The 19367-nt window shown below is 44.2% G+C and overlaps 2 protein-coding genes across 5 annotated transcripts in view; one reads left to right on the forward strand and one right to left on the reverse strand.

Annotated features, from left to right (window-relative positions):
* Window positions 1-16828, reverse strand: part of WDR3 (WD repeat domain 3) — a 29735-nt gene extending 12907 nt beyond the window's left edge. Inside the window, exons 1-12 of one of the 2 annotated variants that reach the window (XM_029945846.1) lie at window positions 16793-16828; window positions 13249-13450; window positions 11872-12081; window positions 9348-9466; window positions 7424-7502; window positions 6447-6542; window positions 5146-5259; window positions 4838-4939; window positions 4311-4408; window positions 3347-3454; window positions 2601-2831; window positions 240-333 (exon numbers count right to left, since the gene is read on the reverse strand). In XM_029945846.1, the coding sequence (XP_029801706.1) occupies window positions 240-333; window positions 2601-2831; window positions 3347-3454; window positions 4311-4408; window positions 4838-4939; window positions 5146-5259; window positions 6447-6542; window positions 7424-7502; window positions 9348-9466; window positions 11872-12081; window positions 13249-13419 (1422 nt within the window). In that variant the 5' untranslated portion in view covers window positions 13420-13450; window positions 16793-16828. Of the gene's footprint in view, window positions 1-239; window positions 334-2600; window positions 2832-3346; window positions 3455-4310; window positions 4409-4837; window positions 4940-5145; window positions 5260-6446; window positions 6543-7423; window positions 7503-9347; window positions 9467-11871; window positions 12082-13248; window positions 13451-16496; window positions 16739-16792 lie in introns of those variants that run through there. The other variant, XM_029945847.1, reaches the window with a different exon arrangement.
* Window positions 16829-16931: 103 nt separating this feature from the next.
* The window catches only part of GDAP2 (ganglioside induced differentiation associated protein 2), a 58267-nt gene continuing 55831 nt past the window's right edge, over window positions 16932-19367 (forward strand). For all 3 annotated transcript variants that reach the window (XM_029946581.1, XM_029946582.1, XM_029946583.1), the window contains exon 1: window positions 16932-17122. The gene's annotated coding sequence lies outside the window, so the exon portion shown is untranslated. The remainder of the gene's footprint in view (window positions 17123-19367) is intronic.

Consider the following 19367-nt stretch of genomic DNA (forward strand, 5'->3'; position numbering starts at 1 on the left):
CCGTCTGCCGAGCACGACACTAAGCAGTTCATATATTTTATCATGAGTCTTAAAACCACTACATAGGTGCTCATAAAGAGATGCGTGAAAGGCATCACCAAACAAAGCATCACCAACCTTCGCCTATTACCCCGCTCTATCTAACGCATTTCCAATATGCAAAAACAGGAGCCAGATTTCTCAAACAACGTTAAGAGTGTTGAGTATAAGGGCCTCTGAAGTCCGAGAAATCTGTTTACCTTTGTTCCTATGACCACCTGCCTGTCACCAGGAACAAAGAAGGAGCAAAGCGCGTATTCACAGGTCATGGTGCGGATGCACTGCAGTGTGGCCCTGTGGGAAAGAAGGAATAAAGAGCTCATGCATTGAGAGAACTGGCTTCCCCATCCTAGAGGTCAGCGCCTATGTTCTATACACACCTGGCCACACAGAGCTTGGCTCAGAGAAAAAATTAAATGGTCCCTCACTTTATTTTGTCGTAGGGGCCTCCTAAATCTAAGGAACAGAGGTGATACAACAGAAGGGCAGAAAAGAGCCTGTGCTGGGCTCAATGGAGCCCAAGGTGCCACCCTGAAGTACGCCCATAGGATTACAGGTTGAACAGGCATATTAATGTCTCTGCAAGTAAAGTCACTTCTTTGGACCATAAGCATTCATCCATTCAACAGATATACATCAAATGCCCACTTCATTCAACAACTTACTGAATGTCAGGCGTTATTCTAAGTGCTGGAAATATAACTGTGTTGAACAGAAAACAGGTCCTGGACCTCATAAACCTGGACACTCTTAAGGAAAGAGGCAACCAGATGCTGGCCTATCGGGTGCTGGCAGGTGGCACCTAGAAAGGGTGCTGGGGGAAGGGAGAAGGGCAGGACTGTGAGCGGGTGAGAAAACAGGGAGAAAGCCAGTATATAAGGGGAACATGGTTCAGGAACGTGACCGCTGCCACAGGGGCAAATTCTTGCTGTGTTTAGGGGATGACACAGGCCAGCGAGCTCTAGGGCAGCATAACGGGAGTGGAGTAAGAGGCAAGGTCTCTGAGCGCTCTGGCAGCGGAGTAGAGAACAGACCTCAGACGGTGAGGCACTCAGTAGGGAGACCCGTCAGGAAGCTTTCGCGACAACCCCAGGGAGGGGTAACAGCGGATGGCGCTGGCGGCGGCGGCAGCACAGGTGCCGGCCATGTCCTGATGGCAGAGCTGACCTGCTAGTGAACTGGGCCTGGGGCAGGGGAAGGCGGCCACAAGCATTTGGGGACATTTGCACAAGCAGCAGGTGGGGAGGCTGTCAGAGAAATAAGATCGCAAGCATGGTTTGGGACATAAAACCTCGACATGCCCAATTAGATATCCTTCTGACTTAGATGGAAGGGTCTGATGTTCACGGAGAGGCAAAGGCTAGAGAAAGAAACGTATGCATCGTGAGGATAAAGAAAGCAGTGTAAAGTGACTGTAGATAGAGAAAAAGTCCAAACACTCTGCCCGAAAGTATTCATTCCAGCGCCTGGAGGTCAGAAAGGGAAGAAGGACCCGGCACAGACAGAGGGGACAGCAGGACAGGAAAAGTAATGAGAGTGCAAGGAAGTATTCCAAAGAGGAGAAAGTTATCAATTCAAGGAGAGTGTCACATGAAGCTTTTGGGTCAAGGGACTCAAAAACAGGAAGGTCAGTGATGAGGTGACAAGAGCTGCCATGGCAAAATGGTGGGGAAGGGCCTGATGGGCGACAGATGCAGATAGAACAGAGAAGAGAAACCAGAGGATGGGGTGGCACTGGAGAGACTGAGCAGGAGACGGGGCGTCACTTCTCAGACGGGCCGGCCGAGCGGACACGCTACAGATGGAGGAGGAAGGCCAGGGCTCGCAGGGAGCAGGGGAAGAACCTCAGCCCATGCCGTGGAGGACTCTGGTCAGGAGCACTACCACAGTCACAGGAGGGACGGTGGATTATGTGGGTGTAGATGCAGCCCAACTGGCAGATGTGCTGGGAGCGTGTGAACGTGTTCTAGAAGATTCCATTTTTCAGTGAATTAGGAAGCAAGCTTACCAAGTTAAAGGTGCTAGAGTTATCTGGGCTGTGAGGAGACACAAGGTACAGAATAGTCGTCTAGGAAAGTCAGGGATGAGACCCTGCAGTCACAATCCTGGTTGACACCAAGAGCCTACTAGAAGAGAAGGAGCAGGCAGCATGTTTGTGCGTTTTCTTTGAGCCAAGTACAGTGACAAGCTTCACATGGAGTGAGCTTAGTTTTGGGCACCAAAGTTAAACGCAACTTTTCTTGCTCTAAACGGCACATGCCTACAGTCAAGATACATTCCGAGGGAACTGTAGGTAGGGCCTGAAGAGGCTAACAACCAACCATGAAGAGTACTCAAAATCCGGGGCACCTGGGTGGTTCAGTCAGCTGAGCATCCGACTCCTGACCTCGGCTCAGGTCATGATCTCATTGTTCATAAGCTCAAGCCCCATGTTGGGCTCTGTGCTGCTCTCTCTCCCTCTCAAAATACATAAACTTAAAAAAAAAAAAGTGTACTCAAATCTAATTTTCAGGGAAGAACACACAACTGGAGAGAGCCATGGAGAGCACCAGTTCACAAACCTATTCCATATCTTCACGGAATCCGCCGCTGCCGAGAGGATAGCGATGTTGTCTGAGCTGAAAGACAAGGTGCGCACGTCGCTGCGATGAGCCCCAAGGGTGATCCTGCTCGTCCTCACGGGCTGAGGAGCAGGCGCGGACGGGCTGAGCGAGTAGGACTCCACCAAGTTGTTCTGCAGCAGGAAGACTGCCTTCAATTCTCCTTGAGGCGAGTGAATCAAGTCAAAGGACCTGCAGGAGGAAGTAATTCATAAACGTCCTCGCCACCATCCTCGCTCAGAAGGTTAATGTTTTCTGCTAGAAAGGTTTCACTGTGTCCTCAATCTAGCGACATCTGAGCAACTGCAAAGAATTTTGCAGAAAGTGCTCTGAGTATTGGACCGTCATTGAGCACAGGCTTTTAAGTCAAAGAAACCTGGGCTCAGATACTGAATCTGACATGTAACTTGCTTTCGCATATATAATTTTTTAAGTGACCATAAATCCTTGTGGCACATAGGGTATATGTCTTTCTAAACGGCAGCAGGAAAAAGACTAAACAAATAGAAAAGGTTATTCTAATAAGACGAAGAGGAAATGATGAATAATTAGCCCATAGAGAGAGCTAGTATCCCATGATCACAGACTCCAAATATATCATTCCTCTAGACTGCTTACAAGTAGCATGAAAAAGCTAATACAACTTTGTAGCATAGTATTGCTATAATGCTGCTTTCAAATACTTCAGATGCTTTATTTTTACTCACTTGATTTTGGCAGAAGTTTTGATATTAGTCACCCGTTGGATTTCATCTTGCAGAGTCATTTTGACATTGACTTCAAGGTCTTCCTCTTCCCCTTTGGAAGAAGTTAATCTGGGGGGGGAAAAAAAGACTATCATGCTACTACTTTTCTAGAAGACTCTTTGCTATTACTTGAGTCCATTTCTGTGAGACTCTGGGAGTCCCTTGACCACAGGATTACCGTGGGAATTAGACAACACAGTGTGTGCAGAAATGCTTTGTCACCTAGAGTCATAAAGTTTTACTCCGTTTAATAGGTACCCTCAATAAACGGATTCTGAAGGCAATAGCCCATAAAATTTCCCGGGGCAGGTCTTTGTACCTCAAACTATCCCAGTGAAAGGTTTCTAGCGAACTTTCCTTAGTTCAGAACTCCTGAGATGATCCACTACCCTGAATGTGTCAATCCAACCATGTCAAATAAACCACAGGTCTCAAAACATTCGCCAAGTCAGGTGTCTTTCCCTTCGAGCCTTGCTAAATCCCAACCACTGAGGAACCAATTAACGTGGTATTACCACAAACTATTTCAAGTTGATGTTGCCACCATATGTCAGTCCTACAGTCTTTCTCCTCACGGCCCCCATGGTTAGCACTATGCAACCCAGCTTTGTTCTCGATGGGCTGCTGTCATTGGAGACACCTGCTAGCCCGAGAACTACATCACCGAGAAGCTCTCTTCACAAAGTCTGGACAGCTTTTCTAGTTGTGCGTGGCTCTGAGCTCAAGACTCAGGAACATACTAGCTATGAGGCTGCACTAAAGAGCAGAAATGTAAAGCGAGGGCTACCAGCGCGCCACGAAACCTTCTCTAGCTCAACTGTAATCGCTAGCACAGTAACCGCCTCCTTAAAGAAGTTTTTCCATCAGTACTATGTGGTCCACCCAAGATATTTTATTAGTAGTAAATATTTTTAAAAAAACACACTTTGCTTTCTTTCTAGCTTTCTTCATCTTCTTATCCATTTTCTTCTGAACTTCCGCTTTGGAAAGGATGCAGAACACTTCTAGCACTGAATCGGTTCCCTAGAAAGGCAGAAAGTTGACGTGAGTCCAGGAAAGGCAATCTGTAATTCAGCTTTTTCTCAGTAAGACCCAAACAAGAGTGCTCCTCTTCCTGCGCTTCCTGGTTGTATTATCTGGGATGACTTCTCCTCTCCAGGATCGTTGATTCGCTCCCGTGGAACGTGGGAATGCCACTTCCTATCGCAGCACTGCTCCCAAGACCAAAGAGGAAGCTAATGCTTTTAAAGTGCTTAGCAAGCAAGCACTTAATGCCTGCTAACAGTAAGGACCAGCATAGGAACTATGTGTCATGCTAATACGAGCTAGGCATTGTAAGGTCTACATAAGCGCATGACTGGGGGAAACGCAATCTCTTACCGGATATAAAACAAGCCCGGTTTCTGAAAGGAACAGCCCGTCCCTGATATTTTCTCCTAGACTCGTACTCACGTGGCAAGCTAGAATCCTGCCTGTCTTGTCCACGGCCAGGTTCACAACTCTGTCCCTGCCCTCCCGCATGATGGAACCAGCTTTTCTGCACCTAAGGATGCGCTACGGAAGAAGCAAGGGAAGAGGTGAAGGTTAAATTCAAGTTCTGTCAAACCTCTGAAAAGATAGTATTCTAAGGAATGCGGATGACAAAGATATGCTCTAAGATGATGAGAACTGAGAACTTTTCAATTAAAAATCTCCCAATTCTCACTGTTCCAACAACTCAACTCAAATGAAGATGATAAACAAAAAGAAAAAAGAATTACGTCCTCAGGAGTTTCATCTGTCTCCGGGGTACCATCCTCAGGCCCAGATGTGTCCTGTGTCCCAGGGGAAGACCCTCTGCTTTTCTTGGGCTCTGGTTCTTCTAAGTCTTCCATCTGTTTTATAAAAATGGGAAAATAAAAGCCGATATAATGTGTCCCAGCCCTGATGACTTAGAAACCTGTCCTCATGACCACCGGTAACTTCCATTTAGGACTTTCTTTGATCAAACCTCTTCCACGGTAGGACGTTTGCTAGAGTATGTTAAAAACTGACTGCAACAGGGGCGCCTGGGTGGTCCAGTCAGTTAAGCATACAACTTCGGCTCACATCATGATCTCACAGTTTGTGAGTTTGAGCCCTGCGTCGGACTCTGTGCTGACTGCTCAGAGCCTGGAGCCTGCTTTGGAGTCTGTGTCTCTTTCTCTCTGTCCCTCCCCTACTCACGCTCTCTCTCAGTCTCTCAAAAATAAAAGTTAAAAAATAAAAATAAACGTTAAAAAATAAAATAAAAAAGAACACACTGACTACAGCAACGCAAACAAAAGCGTTCACTATCCTATCTCCAATAACTTTCTGAAATATACAGACTATGGTTTAGTAACTTAGTAATTTAGACTAAGGTACAAAAATGGTGACTGACTCCTTATGAACCTTAAAACTTTCTTACGTGAAAAAGCTACTATATTCTAGAGGAAAGGTTCAAGTCTGGCTTTGAGAATGACAAAGACAATGCAACCTACAGAGGTTATGTGTTCTCCTTAAAGGAAGCAGAGATAGAAGCTAGCCTACTACAATAGAACCCGCCAGGCCAGCTACTGAACACAACACTACACACCTAAGTCCAGCTCAGTCCGAGGTCCATAAACTTTTCCACACAAAATCTTTGAAAACCTGAGAAAGTTACAGATCTTCTCAGAATACATATATTTAAAAACACATGGATATTTTACACAGATTTTTGTCTGAGGGGACAGGGCCACAGATATTCTGAAGTCCATCCATGGACACCCAAAGGTCCAGGACTTTCATGCTGAGAACTCTGCAAAGTAAAACATCAGCATTAACCAGAAGGCGTAGCCCTAAAACTATCCTTCTTCAGGCTCAAATGAACAAGGGCAATATGGCATCATTCGTTATCAAAACAACGAACCAAAAAAAAAATCTGTTTAGGAGTTGGGAAGTTATTGGAGATAGAATTCCTTCTAGTACAATGAGAAGAACTCAATGATTACATCTGATTCCAAATGCAAGGAGCCTATGACAATGCTAAAACATTGCCCATAATCAGAAAAGCAATTACCTCCTGTAGGTAGGCTATGTCCCACGCCCTCAGCTCACTGTCGGCCGACCCAGTGATGAGTCGCTTTTCTTCTGACACCAGAACCAACCCCCACACCTACAGGGTAGAGAAAGATCAAATAGGATTTTTAAGACACTCTAGGATCTATGATGCAGCATTCCAAAAGTTTAAGTATACAATCTGTAGTGATATCCCTTTGGCATTTGCAAAGCCTAATGTTAAAGTAACCTTTCCAAAATACTAAGAGAAATTCTCACCTTTGGAAAGAAAAAGTGGCTTGTGGTGGAAGTGCTGTTTATGCAGTAACTAGAAGTTTCTCTGTAATTTCCTACCCTTAAATTTACATAATGGCCATTGAGCACAAATCCTAACTAGAATCCACTCAAATGACGATTTTAAGTCTGGTACTTCTCTGTTTCAGCAGTGCCTTGCAAATAAAAGGTACCCCACTGAAGTCTACTGTATAATTTTCAGCCCCAAACATCTAAGAACAATTTTGTTCCGAATCAACAAGGAATCTAATTTGCTTTTCCTCATCATTAATTCCAGTTATGTTTTTGAAGACCTGGTAAGAACAAAGCATGGAGGAGGATACCAAGATATAAAATATTTCCACTGAAAATATCTATGTTCGGGTAATGCTTATAATGGCCACAATTTGCTGTGTACATGTCACCAGATCCGGCACTGTACATACAGGGTCACTAAGCCTCCCGACAATCATAAAGGGGGACACATTATTTAACAGCAATGAAACCCCTACTCATGGATTAAAAACTTATCCAAGGCCAATTTTTCCTAAATGGTGAAGCAGCTGTATCTGCTCTGATGGCGGGCACTTCACCACCACACCAACCCTTCTGTCTCTCGGGACAGCACGTGAGGGTTACTGGGAGCAGTAAAAACTAAAGCAGAGGAGGAAACCATCCTTTCCTTCTGCCTCGCCATTCTTTCCCTGGCCCGTGCCCTCCACGTACCTCGGTTCGGTGGCCGACCATTGTTTTAAAGCAGTGCTGGGTGTCAAGGTCCCACCATTTCACCATGGTATCTTTCCCACTAAAAAAAAAGAAACGAGAAAAATTGTAGGAGGAAAAAAACCCTCAGTAAACAGGAGATTGAGGACTCATCTGTTGTCTTCAAAAAAATACAGACAGCAACAATGTCTTATACTACACTCACTCCCTTACCTTTTTCTAAGGAGGGAAGAACCTTAACCCCACGTGGCTATTAGGTAGAAAATATAATATTGCACCTGTAAAAACAAAAATAACTCTGATTTCAGAGTGATCAGGCACGCAGAGGCTGACGCCTGGCCTGTCATTTCATCACAACAGCATCACTCTTCTCTGTCAGCTGGTTGACACGGAAACGCCTCAGATCTCTTCTGCTCCTGACTCCCGTGCACAGCTGGTCTCTGTGAGGCCCTCACTCCTTCCAATTCACTTCTGCACACAAGCCTGAATTTAAGTTCTGCTGCCTCGATTATTTTCATAGCTTCTCATCTGGTCTCTTTACCCATTCCCGTTCCATCGTTACATCCAATAAACTTCTATGTGATAATTACAACTCTTTGAACTTACACTAGCTCACGGTTCTCTACAGAATCAAAATCACAACCAGCACCATTTTCAAATCTCCTCGTTAATTGGCCTGAGTCTCCCTGCCAATGAGCTCTACTCCTCCTACTCAAATGCCTCTTCCCTGCTTCCTTGCGAATATAAACCCAACATAATTCTCCTTTATGGCCAAACTGGAAAAAACCAAAAGGACAAAAACCCAATTTATGAAGTCTCCTATATGATCTCACCTCACTGTGTTATTTCCTTAGTTTTTTAACCACTGACCCCTGCACAATGAGGCGGCTAACCAGCTCCCTCACCCCGGTGTAGTCTCAAATCTACATTTAACTTTCGACTCCCCCAAACCACCACTCAGCCAGCCTACTGTTGACCAGTAACATAAACAGTTGATCAACACTTATTTTGCATGAAATATGCATTCTCACAAGAGAGCCAGAGAAAAGAATATTCAGGAAAGCATAAGAGAAAACACATTTGAAGTACTACATTTATTGAAAAAAAAAACCCACGGATAAGTGGACCCACCCAATTCAAATCTGTTGTTCAAGGGTCAACTGTTCGCTGAGCTATAATGTGTACATTCTAGTAGAACCTTAGTCCTTCTCTCACAGAACCTGTGTTGTTAACAAGACACACCAGTGTGCCGTCCTGCAGGAACTGACCCACCAGTGGTAAGGTGTTCAGTGCTCCTGCACAACTGCTTCGGAGGCATTCCTGAAGTTCATTTTCTGCCGGCAAACCCTAGGATCCCAAACTTTCCTGGGTGGCCATTCCTTAGGACCAATAATTACTATGTAAGGTTGAGCCATGTGAAATGGCAGATGTCATGTCTGATCCACACAAATGGAAATTTCAAATGGTTACCTAACAGATGTTCAGAAGGGATACGTACAGAGTCCATCTGTTCTCAAAAGGCCCACAGCAAACTGAGCACTCAGTATTTACGCTGGCCCACTGCCCCACATTCTGCTTTCCCAACTTTCTAAGGATCCAGAAAGCAGACAGCTCAGTCTATAAAAGGCATGTCAAAGGTTAAGGAACACGGAAAAGCTAATGCCATTTTTTAAAATAATTATTTATTAATTGTCATAATAATGACAAATCAGAAAAGGGACTTAAATGCTAGAAACTAGCTTCTATGACACCGCTGGGGAGAAGAGGAAAGGACAGAAGAAAGCAGAGGGCAAACGAGGAAGCTAGCACATGAGCCTGAGGAGAGTGCAGAGAAATGAGGAAGGAATGAGGCAAATTTTCCTCTTTGAAACCCTCTCTGATGTATTCACATAGAAAAGAACTCAAAGAGAAACTGTTATTTCCTTACCTAGTAACTAGCAGATTCTTTTCTCGTAGAAACAATGCTTGCGTGACGGCGTCCTTGTGCCCCTGCAGACGGTAGAGGCCGCTTTCATTGATCACATCCCACACGATAGTATCTGTGTCCTACAGGGATCAGATAATACAGAAGAATTTTTTTTTACCACATCAGGCCTTGACAAACAATAGGATGTAATATTTTTATTACAAACGTGATTCATAGACCTTGTGGAAAATCTGGAAAAACTTACCAAAAAGAGGGAATAAATACCAATTAATTCCATCATCCAGATGTAACCACACAGGTATATTGTTTTATACTGTTCCAATTCAACATCCAGGTTAGTTTTAGAAAACTGGGGTCATGCTACTGGTAACATTTTATAACCCTCCTCCACTTTTCACTTAAAATATCTCCATTTTCTACATCCCTCTAGACTGCTCTCATTTAAAAAAAATTTTTAATGTTTATTTAATTTTGAGAGACAGAGTGCGAGCGAGCAGGGGAGGGGCAGAGAGAGAGGGAGACACAGAATCCGAAACAGGCTCCAGGCTCCGAGCTGCCAGCACAGAGCCCGATAAGGGGCTCGAACCCATGAACTGTGAGATCATGACCTGAGTCAAAGGTGGACACTTAACTGACTGACGTTTAACCAACTGAGCCACCCAGGAGCCCCCAGACTGTTCTCATTTTCAATGATCATATAATAATCAATCCTAAGGATATGCCATAATCCATGTAAAAATTTTTCTGTTTTTACTATTTAGGTAGTTCCCAAAGTTCTGCTATTATAAATACACGGAAATGAACATTCTTGTACAGAAATCTTTGTATATACCTCAGCTCAGAATACTAAAAAGAAAAATTCTTGGGTTAAAAGTTTTTTTAAAGTTTGCAATTCATCGCGACAAGGTGATCTCTTTAAACTGCACCAATCGGTAGGTCCAACAGGGACATGAAGCACAAGGCCAGCATTCCTGTCCCTTTGGCTCTGGATGTCATTAGTTTCTCAAAAACCACTGCCAACTCCAGAAGTTAAAAATGCTGCCTCAGTATTTATTGGATTAGCATTTCTGAATACTAACAAGAAATTCCATACATGCTCTATGGTGATTACTGGCTGTACGTACCTCTGCTGAACTGCTAAGTCATGTCTTTCATCTTCCTTACTGTTGGCTTGTTTGTAAGTTGTTATGAGATGAATGTTATTAATCCTCCCTATACTGAAAATATTAGATACATACTCTTTTTCAGTGTCCTTTAACTTTTTTCCAGTCTCGCTGAGAAACAGTCATACATCACAGTATAAACCTGAGGTGCACACAGTATGACAACAGGTTCAGCTCACACCCGTCTTCTCATACAAATGCAGCAAAAAAAAAAAGAAAAAAGGAAACAAAATTCTTCCCTGTGAGAACTTGGGATTTACTCTCAATAAGTTTATTTTTAGTGTACAAATGCTTTAAATCTAAACATTCAAAACTCTAGCGATTTGTAATTTATTTCTTAAAAAATTTTTTTACTATTTATTTTTGAGAGACAGAGACAGAGCACAAGCAAGGGAAGGGCAGAGAGAGAGGGAGACACAGAATCCAAAGAAGGGTCCAGGCTCCAGGCTCCAAGCTGTCAGCAGAGAGCCTGATGCAGGGCTCGAACTCATGAACCGCAAGATCATGACCTGAGCCAAAGGTGGTCACTTAACTGACTGAGCCACCCAGGCGCCCCTGTAATTTCTTTCTTTACTGACATGCTTAAAGTCCTTTTCAACCTCAGTAGCAGATAAATACTTAATTACATATCTTCTCGTGCACTTAAACTATCACTCTTTACTATTTAAGTTTTTAATCTGTGACTCATTTTGCATGTGGCATAGAGCTTTAAAATCTCCCCCTACATACCAAGCCAATTGCCTATAGTATTTTATAAGTAACTCATCATTTTTATACACACCAGAAACATTGTCTTCAAAATACACTATAATTAGAAACATGAAAGAGGATTTGAGTCTAGGATTCCCATTTGGCTTCAATAATCTATCTATTTTTGTAGTAATGCCAGATTAACACATTTTAAATTGACTTCATAACACATTTAATATCGGAAACTGCCTAAAAAAACAAACAAAAAACCCCTGAAGCCCTGTTTTATTATTCACCATTGCCAACTTCCTGGTGTTTTTGATTGTTTTCCAAACATGCTTTTAAGTAATTTGATCATGTTCTTAAAAAACAATAAAAACTTGTGAGATATTTATTTAAATTGCTTTTAACTATATAAGTTAACTAAAAAACACTAGCATCTTTGTCTTCCCATTCATGAACATAGTATCTCTATTCAAGTCTTCTGTTACATTCTTTAGTACAGTGTCATAGTATTTTTCTCCCTCCTTCTCCCTCTATTCCCACCATCCATACTGTTTTGTACACCGAAAACCCACTGTTTCACCCAACAGTTGTGAACAACCAGCTTCAACATAAGCCTTATAGTCCTTTACTAGATCAGAATCTAGGCACCGGATTCGAAGTCTCACCTTGGACCCAGATGCCAGCCTGCCCCCCAGCTGATCATACTTCAGAGAAGTGATGGCTGCTTTGTGTCCATTGAAGGTCACGTTTCCTTCCCCGCTCAGGAGACTGAAGATTCGGATAGACCCATCCTCATAACCAACAGCTAAGTGCAGCCCATCTGGGGAGGGACATAAGCAAGTGACTTCTTGTTTAAGCCCCTGAAGGATGAGGATCTGCAATTGTAAGAATCATAAACAATGTACAGGAGTTAAGCACGTCATCAAAGGAGAAGTGTGGGAATAATCAGGGACAATAAAACTAAGGGCATCAGTAATTCCAAATCACTCTTATGAGTAACAATGAAATTCTACAATTCATCTCCAGCTCTTTAACATAGGAATTATTATTTGTGCTGAGCAATGAAACACTCAAGAAAGGGTAAAATTATTTTCTCCAAAGCTCTACATTAGCATAATAACGTGGAAAAATTTCCCAAGTGATAAATTCCTAAATCCTTATCCTGTGGTAACACCAAATGACTTTCCATATAGGGTTGTAAGCACATTCTCGTAACTGAGCGCCATTTTAAAAGTCAACTTGTGTGGCACCAGAGTGCTACATGGTTTATCCCCAGGAAACTTGGGGTGGCAACAAGTATCAAAGTATTAACCTCTTGGGAGTCACGTCCGTAAGTGGGCAAGAAGAAAATGCCTAAATTTAGTTTGGCAGAAGTGGTAGGTTTAAGGAACTCAGTCACACAAAGTATCAAAACCTACTTATCAACCTTGGGCCTCATCTGTGTAAGTGAGAAAAACATTTGGTCAACATAACTGAGTAAAAATTTAAAAACATTTTTTTAAGTTTACTCATTTTTGAGAGAGAGAGAGAGAGAGCGAGCGAGCGAGCAGGCGAGCATGAGAAGGGGCAGAGAGAGGGGGAGACACAGAATCCGAAGCAGGCTGCAGGTTCCAAGCGGTCAGCAGAGCCCGACATGGGGTTTGAACCCATGAACTGTGAGATCATGACCTGAGCTGAAGTTGGATGCTTAACCGACTGAACCACCCAGGCGCCCCTAAATGACTAAGATTTTATAACTGATTATGAGGGCAAGTAGAAGAACTTGAAACATAAAGAACTAGTAGAGAAAACCAAACATGTCAGGAATAAGGACTACAAATACTTGCCAGGGAAATACTACAAATGGATAACTCATATGTGGCGTGGTTTTCAGAGTTTAGTGCATGCAGAAAATCAGACAGAACCTGATACATGGCTATCTAGACCCAAAGAAGAAAGACTTCTCTTCCAGGGGCACACACATACAAACATCTCCCCACGCCTGCCTCCCCTTCCTCAAATACCTAAAAATCACTTATCAACCTTGTTGATTTCCGGCTTACCTTCTCTCCTTTCCTTAAGTCCCAGATGAACACGTGTTCGCAGGCTGGTACCGCCACATAGCGTCCTTTTTCACCACGAAGTGTCACGAAGACAATGTTACCTTTTTGGCTGCCAATGAGGCCGAAGACTGCACTGGGGACATAGCGTAGATATTGCTTCGTGAGCCCCATGTCGGAGCGTTTGGGACCGCCAGCGAGGCAGCTGTGCATACAAAGCAAGAAAACTCAGTCTGCTGGGTGCCTGGCTTCCAGGACGCCAGCAGACACCAACTGTTAATCGTGTGCTTGGTTAGAGCATGTACGCTGTGGCTTCTCCACCTCATTTACTCTGAATAAATCATTCACTTAAATACACGGACATCTTCATCTTTTTATTCGCTGTTGACTCACATGTAAGCCCTCATTCTGCACGCTTCAAATTGGTCACCCTGTCACGCCCACCTCACAAATAACGGGCATATGGCCTCTAGGCAGCTCAACAATTCACTTGTTTGTTCAACTGTCAAAGTTTCCACACTGAGATGGACAGAGTCTAAATATATTTACAGTAAACAATTACTATCATCCTACTACCTAGACAAGCACTATTTTAAATACTAGAGATATGGTGTTGAGTAAAATAAAATCCTTGACTTTATGGCACATTATCCTCTACCCTACCGGTTCTCAAACTCAAGTACATATCCAAATCATGTGAGGGGTTATGAAAACAGATTGCTGGGAACCACATTCACCTTATCTCCCAGTGCCTACTATTTATTTTTTTAATGTTTTATTATTTATTTTTGAGAGAGAGAGACGAAGTGTGAGTGGGGGAGGGGAACAGAGAGAGAGGGAGACACAGAATCTGAGGCAGGCTCCAGGCTGTCAGCACAGAGCTGAACACAGGGTCCAAACCCAGGGACCCTGAGAATATGACCTGAGCCAAAGTCAGATGCTTACTGAACCACCCAGGTGCCCCACCCATTGCCTGTTTCTGAATCAGGAGGTCTGAGGTGGGACCCAAGATCTTTCTAAGAAGTTTCCAAGGGATGCTGTGGTTTTTCTCGTTGCTTACTTGGAGAACTACTGTCCTAATACATGTAGGTCCTCCCTTGATTTCCAAATCAGGTCAGCTACTTCCACTTGGCAAAGAAAAAGAATACAGCAACATGGCATATTAGTTTTCAAAGATGCCTTAGTTCTCACATTAAATCAAAATTTTCAACACTGGTATTGATATAACAAGTGAAGGAGGTAAGTCAAGCTTCTCCGGTCTTGATATGGATGAGTGAAAAGTGCCTCAAACACCAATGCATCTTAACACAATACCAAACAGAAATTATACCCTTTGGGGCGCCTGAGTGGCTCCGTCAGTTAAGTGTCTGACTTCGGCTCAGGTCATGAGCTCATGGTTCATGAGTTCAAGCTCTGTGCTGTTGAACATGCTTTAGATTCTTTGTCTCCCTCTCTCTGTTCCTCCCTCACTCATGCTCTGTCTCTCTCAAAAATAAACAGAAACATTAAAAAAATTCTTTTTAATGTCTATTTTGAGGGAGAGAGACAGAGTGCAAGTAGGGTAGGGGCAGAGAGAAAGAGACACAGACTCCAAAGCAGGCTCCAGGCTCTGAGCAGTCAGCATAGAGCCTGACGTGGGGCTCGAACTCACGAACTGTGAGGCTGTGACCTAAGCCGAAGTCCAATGCTTAACTGACTGAGCCATCCAGGTGCCCCTGGTATAGTCAGTTTTCCACACACTCTAGTAAATGTCCTACCGTGGAAGAGGTTTGATCAAAGAAAGTCCTAAATGGAAGTTACCGGTGGCCATAAGGACAGGTTTTTAAGTCATCAGGGCTGGGACACATTATTTCAGCTTTATTTCCCCATTTTTATAAAACAGATGGAAGACTTAGAAGAACCAGAGCCCAAGAAAAGCAGAGGGTCACAGGACACACCTGAGCCTGAGGATGGTACCCCGGAGACGGATGAAATTTTTAATTAAAAAAAAAAAAACAAAGAAAGAAATTACACCCCTTCTTTGGGAGCTGGCTTTTGCTGTTGGTTTCTACGTCTGGTTTAACTCTACAGAACCTGTCTCTGATTACACTCTGTTTTCGCCTACCTTAACAGAAAAATAATCAACTGCTGCTTAGTGTTTTCTTTTAGTAATCACTTAGCGGCCTCATTTGTCCTTACCTAAGACTAACAAAATCCAGTTAAAAATCAAGAAAGAATGTTAACAATGTGATAATGCTGTTAGCCCAGGCCGTTTGATCAATTCTTCCCCAATTCCTCTTACTCTTCCAGCCCCTTAGCTAGAATCGTTCCTGTTGGTAGTGTTGGGCCCTCTACCGATTCCTTCCACAGTATTTTCCTTGGAATGCCAAGCCCTATGGACACCTGCATCTGTATTTCCAATCCTGTCCATATATGTGAATACAAATGAAAGAGTTCCAAAAACTTATAAAATATTCCCAAAGACTTTGCATGTGCAAAACCGAAGCTACCTTGCTTCCTGAACCCATTTTTTCCCCTTTTTCTAAAACACACAAGCCTCCCAGCCATTCAGACTCAAAACCTTGAAGCAACCTTTGCCTCATTAATGAAAAACATTATAGTAGCCAAGACTTAAAGAGCACTTACAAATGGCGATATGTTAAATGTATACATCTGGGTAAACGTATGTAGTTGTTTAACGACAAATAGCAATTGAGTTAATTAAAAGGGTTAAGATATGCAGAGTGCTTAGAAAACCACCTAAAACATTGGAAATATACCTATGAAAAAGTCTTCACACTAACCTTACCTTACAAAGTCAACCTACCCTCATTTTACAGACAAGGAAACTAAGCGAAGGGATGTAGGACACTTTCTGTTGCAGCTCTTTGTCTCTGGGTTCCTGTCACGTTAGTTGCTTTCCTTCCTTGTCCTGCCACCTTGCTTTCTTCACATTGCCCCTCCCTAGAATAACGTGTATCGTCCATCTCTACCTATTTTTTTAAACCGGTGTTCTCCTCTGAGGCCCACTTCCTCCGAGGCTGGACCAATTCTCGCAGCTTTTTCTATTGCCTCAATATTTAAACTATCTTCTATACACCTTAGCACTGGCCGTTCGCGCCCCACGTGCACAGATCTCGACGCCTTTTGGAGAGAGGTCACGACCGAACCTTCCAACGCGCGCTTACCATCCCTGTTTCCAGGTATGGCTACGCACCCCCCAATTACGTTGCTGCTATGATGCACAGAAGCGCTGGGCCGCTGTGACAGACCTGTCGGACGTCCCTAACCCGAGTCTTCAGTCAGGACAGAGTGAGGGGCTCCGCATCTGACCGTGCTGCCTGAGCATCTTCAGGAGCACCGCGGAACGCGCGACACCTGTACACCGCAGGCGCCGGCCCTGGGCGACTGCAGGCGCCCTCCGGGGACGGCGGTAGGTTCGCGGTCGTTCAGGGTCCCCTCCACCCTAGCGACCGGCCGCAAATGCCCCCGCTTCATCTCGGGCTGGCGGCCCGAAGGCCTCCGCCGGGAACGAGAGGTTGAACGCCGGGCCCCCGCTCCTACTCACCTCAGCCTCCACGAGGATGCCGGCCGGCTGGACCCGCCCACAGCACCCACCCCTTCCGGGTCCGCTCCGCGACCCACTTCCGCCCGGCATTCCTTTTGCCTTCGAGGAGGAAATGACGTAGGGCCGGGCTGTGGTTGGTGGGGGCTGGCCGGTAGCGGAAGCCGGCGTTCGCCACTCAAAGCTCTTCCAGCTGGTCACTCCAGCCTCCTGGGACTTTGCCTCGTCTGACCGCGAGCTCCAGGCCAGGGGTGTCTGGGGATGCCGATCAGCCGCTTTCTGCGAGGAGCTTAACCCGCCCCGCTCCCGACCGGATGGGACCCCCGGAGTGCGGTGAGAGGCGGGACCTGGAACCGGGCCGGGGAGGGAAGGCGGGGCGGGGCGGAGCAGGCCGGGGGCGCGGCGGGAGGCACTCGGCTTCGGCCCGGGCTGCGGGTGCAGATGGAGAGGGTTAGTGCTGTCCGCTCTCTGGAAGAATGAGTGTGCCACTTCTTCCCCGGCGGGTGGTCGGGCTTTTCTGGCCCGCAGCGCTTATCGCCGAGAAGACAGGGTAGGCAGACCTGGGCACCAGGGCCAGTAATGCTGTAGTCCCCGGGGAGGCACGCGCCCTGGACGCAGGTGAGATAGGGCGGCTGGGACCTCTGCCGGTCACAGCCCCACGGTCAAGTGTATGTTGCCGAGTGTGTGGACGGGGCGTTCCGCAAACCCCAGCGCAGGTCGAGTCAGGGCTGGATAGGCGCTGAGCTCAGGATGCTGAGTTGTCTGGATCCCTCCAGTCCCTGGAGTGACATTGTCTGGCTTTGTGTTTCCGCGTCCTGGCCGCGTGAGGGGGAAGTGACCAGGGCTGACTCCTCCTGGCGTGGTAATTGAGGTTTAGGTGCTCTGTCACCAGGTGAGGATTAGCCTGTCTTGAAGCTCTTCTGTTGTTGGGCTGCACAGAAATGTTCAGAAAGGAGTTCTGATGTGTGTAGTTGTGGAAAATCAAAGCTAATGTATATCTCTACGATGGAAATAAGCCTTTGCCTTTGCTTATTTAACAAGATATCTGTAGTCAACCTGGAAATGAGACATTATCTAAATTATCTGATTATCTTCAGACGTTTCTGGAGTTCTTAATACCTGTGCAGCTTGTCTTCCATATTCAAGAAAATTCCAATAGTAGCGATTGAGATTATAGATAGATGTAGCACTGTAGGTGTTTTGAAACAAGATTACTGTGGGTGGGATGAATGAGAAAGGAGGAAATTGTGGCAACAGACAATTTCAGCAAGTTTTTTGGGGAAGGGAGTAGTTAGGTGGGTGTGTCTGGTTAATATCTCCTATAGGTGATGTCCATTATATAATTAGGGGAAAAATGTGCTTCAGTAGAAAACTGCATAAACTAGATTCTATCTTGAAAGCTGTTCCAAGAAAGCTATTTTACAACTCTGTAAACTCTAGGTAACTAATGTCAACACTAAATTTTTGTCTATAGACATGTAGATTCTGTCCTCTTAGAGATTCAGTGGAAGCTGCCTTCCTTTACATTCATTTCAGCATTCCTGATGAATATGTTCACTTTTGGGATCCCCTTCAACCTACCACCTATCTGGTTTGCTTTTGAGTTAAAGTGTTGGGCGCATAATTTATTTTTATATTTGAGTCATGATTTTACTTAAAATTTCTCTTAATATTATGAAGTGTTAGGGGAAGGGACACTCACAAATGGAAAAAATAATTTTAATAAGAGTTGGTATAAGAGCAATTGTGATTGAGTGCCAAGTTAATGCATTTTATAAAATTCCCAATTCATACGGTATTTAAAGAATATAACTAATTTCTCATTTAAGTTTCACATTGCTCAATTTGTATTGTAATAACACTAATAATTAAAAAATAGTAAAGTTATTTTAAAAAATCTTTTTAATGTTCATTTATTTTTGACAGAGAGAGAGAAGAGAGAAAGCGCGCACGCACGCATGCAAGTGGGGAAGGGCAGAAAGAGAGGGAGACACAAACTGAAGCAGGCTCCAAGTTGTCAGTACAGACCCCAATGCGGGGCTCAAACTCACAAACCGCGATATCATGATCTGAGCCAAAGTAGGATATTTAACCGACTAAGTCATCCAGGTGCCCCTAGTAAATAAAATTATTTTAATATGAAGGTGGTACTATGAACTCACCATTGAAGGATGTGCTTTGGGTGTTTTTGAATGACCATGTTAAATTTGACCTGGGCCATTGATACCAGTTAGAAATATTTGTTATATTGTATTTATTGTTGACCTATCTCTTAATGCCTTGGTTTGTTTTTCCACCTAAGTAACCTAAAAATAAAGTTATTTTTTCTATTTGCAGAGAATAACTCTTAAATTTGGCAGATTTGGTGTTGGGATGGAGGTATTATACACATATAATATCTAATGGGCCCTGAAGTTTTAAATACTGAAGTACAAGGCATGAGCAATGGTAAACCTGTAATTTATTTCACTGTGTTTGCACAGTGAAAAGAGAGCTGGTGATTAATGGGAGTCAAAAGCCTGGACCAGCTCTTACGTACTTTTATCTAGGCCTGTCTAAACAAGGTATACATTTTGAA

Source organism: Suricata suricatta, chromosome 8 (assembly GCF_006229205.1).
Source record: "Suricata suricatta isolate VVHF042 chromosome 8, meerkat_22Aug2017_6uvM2_HiC, whole genome shotgun sequence".
In the NCBI taxonomy this organism is placed as follows: Eukaryota; Metazoa; Chordata; class Mammalia; order Carnivora; family Herpestidae; genus Suricata; species Suricata suricatta.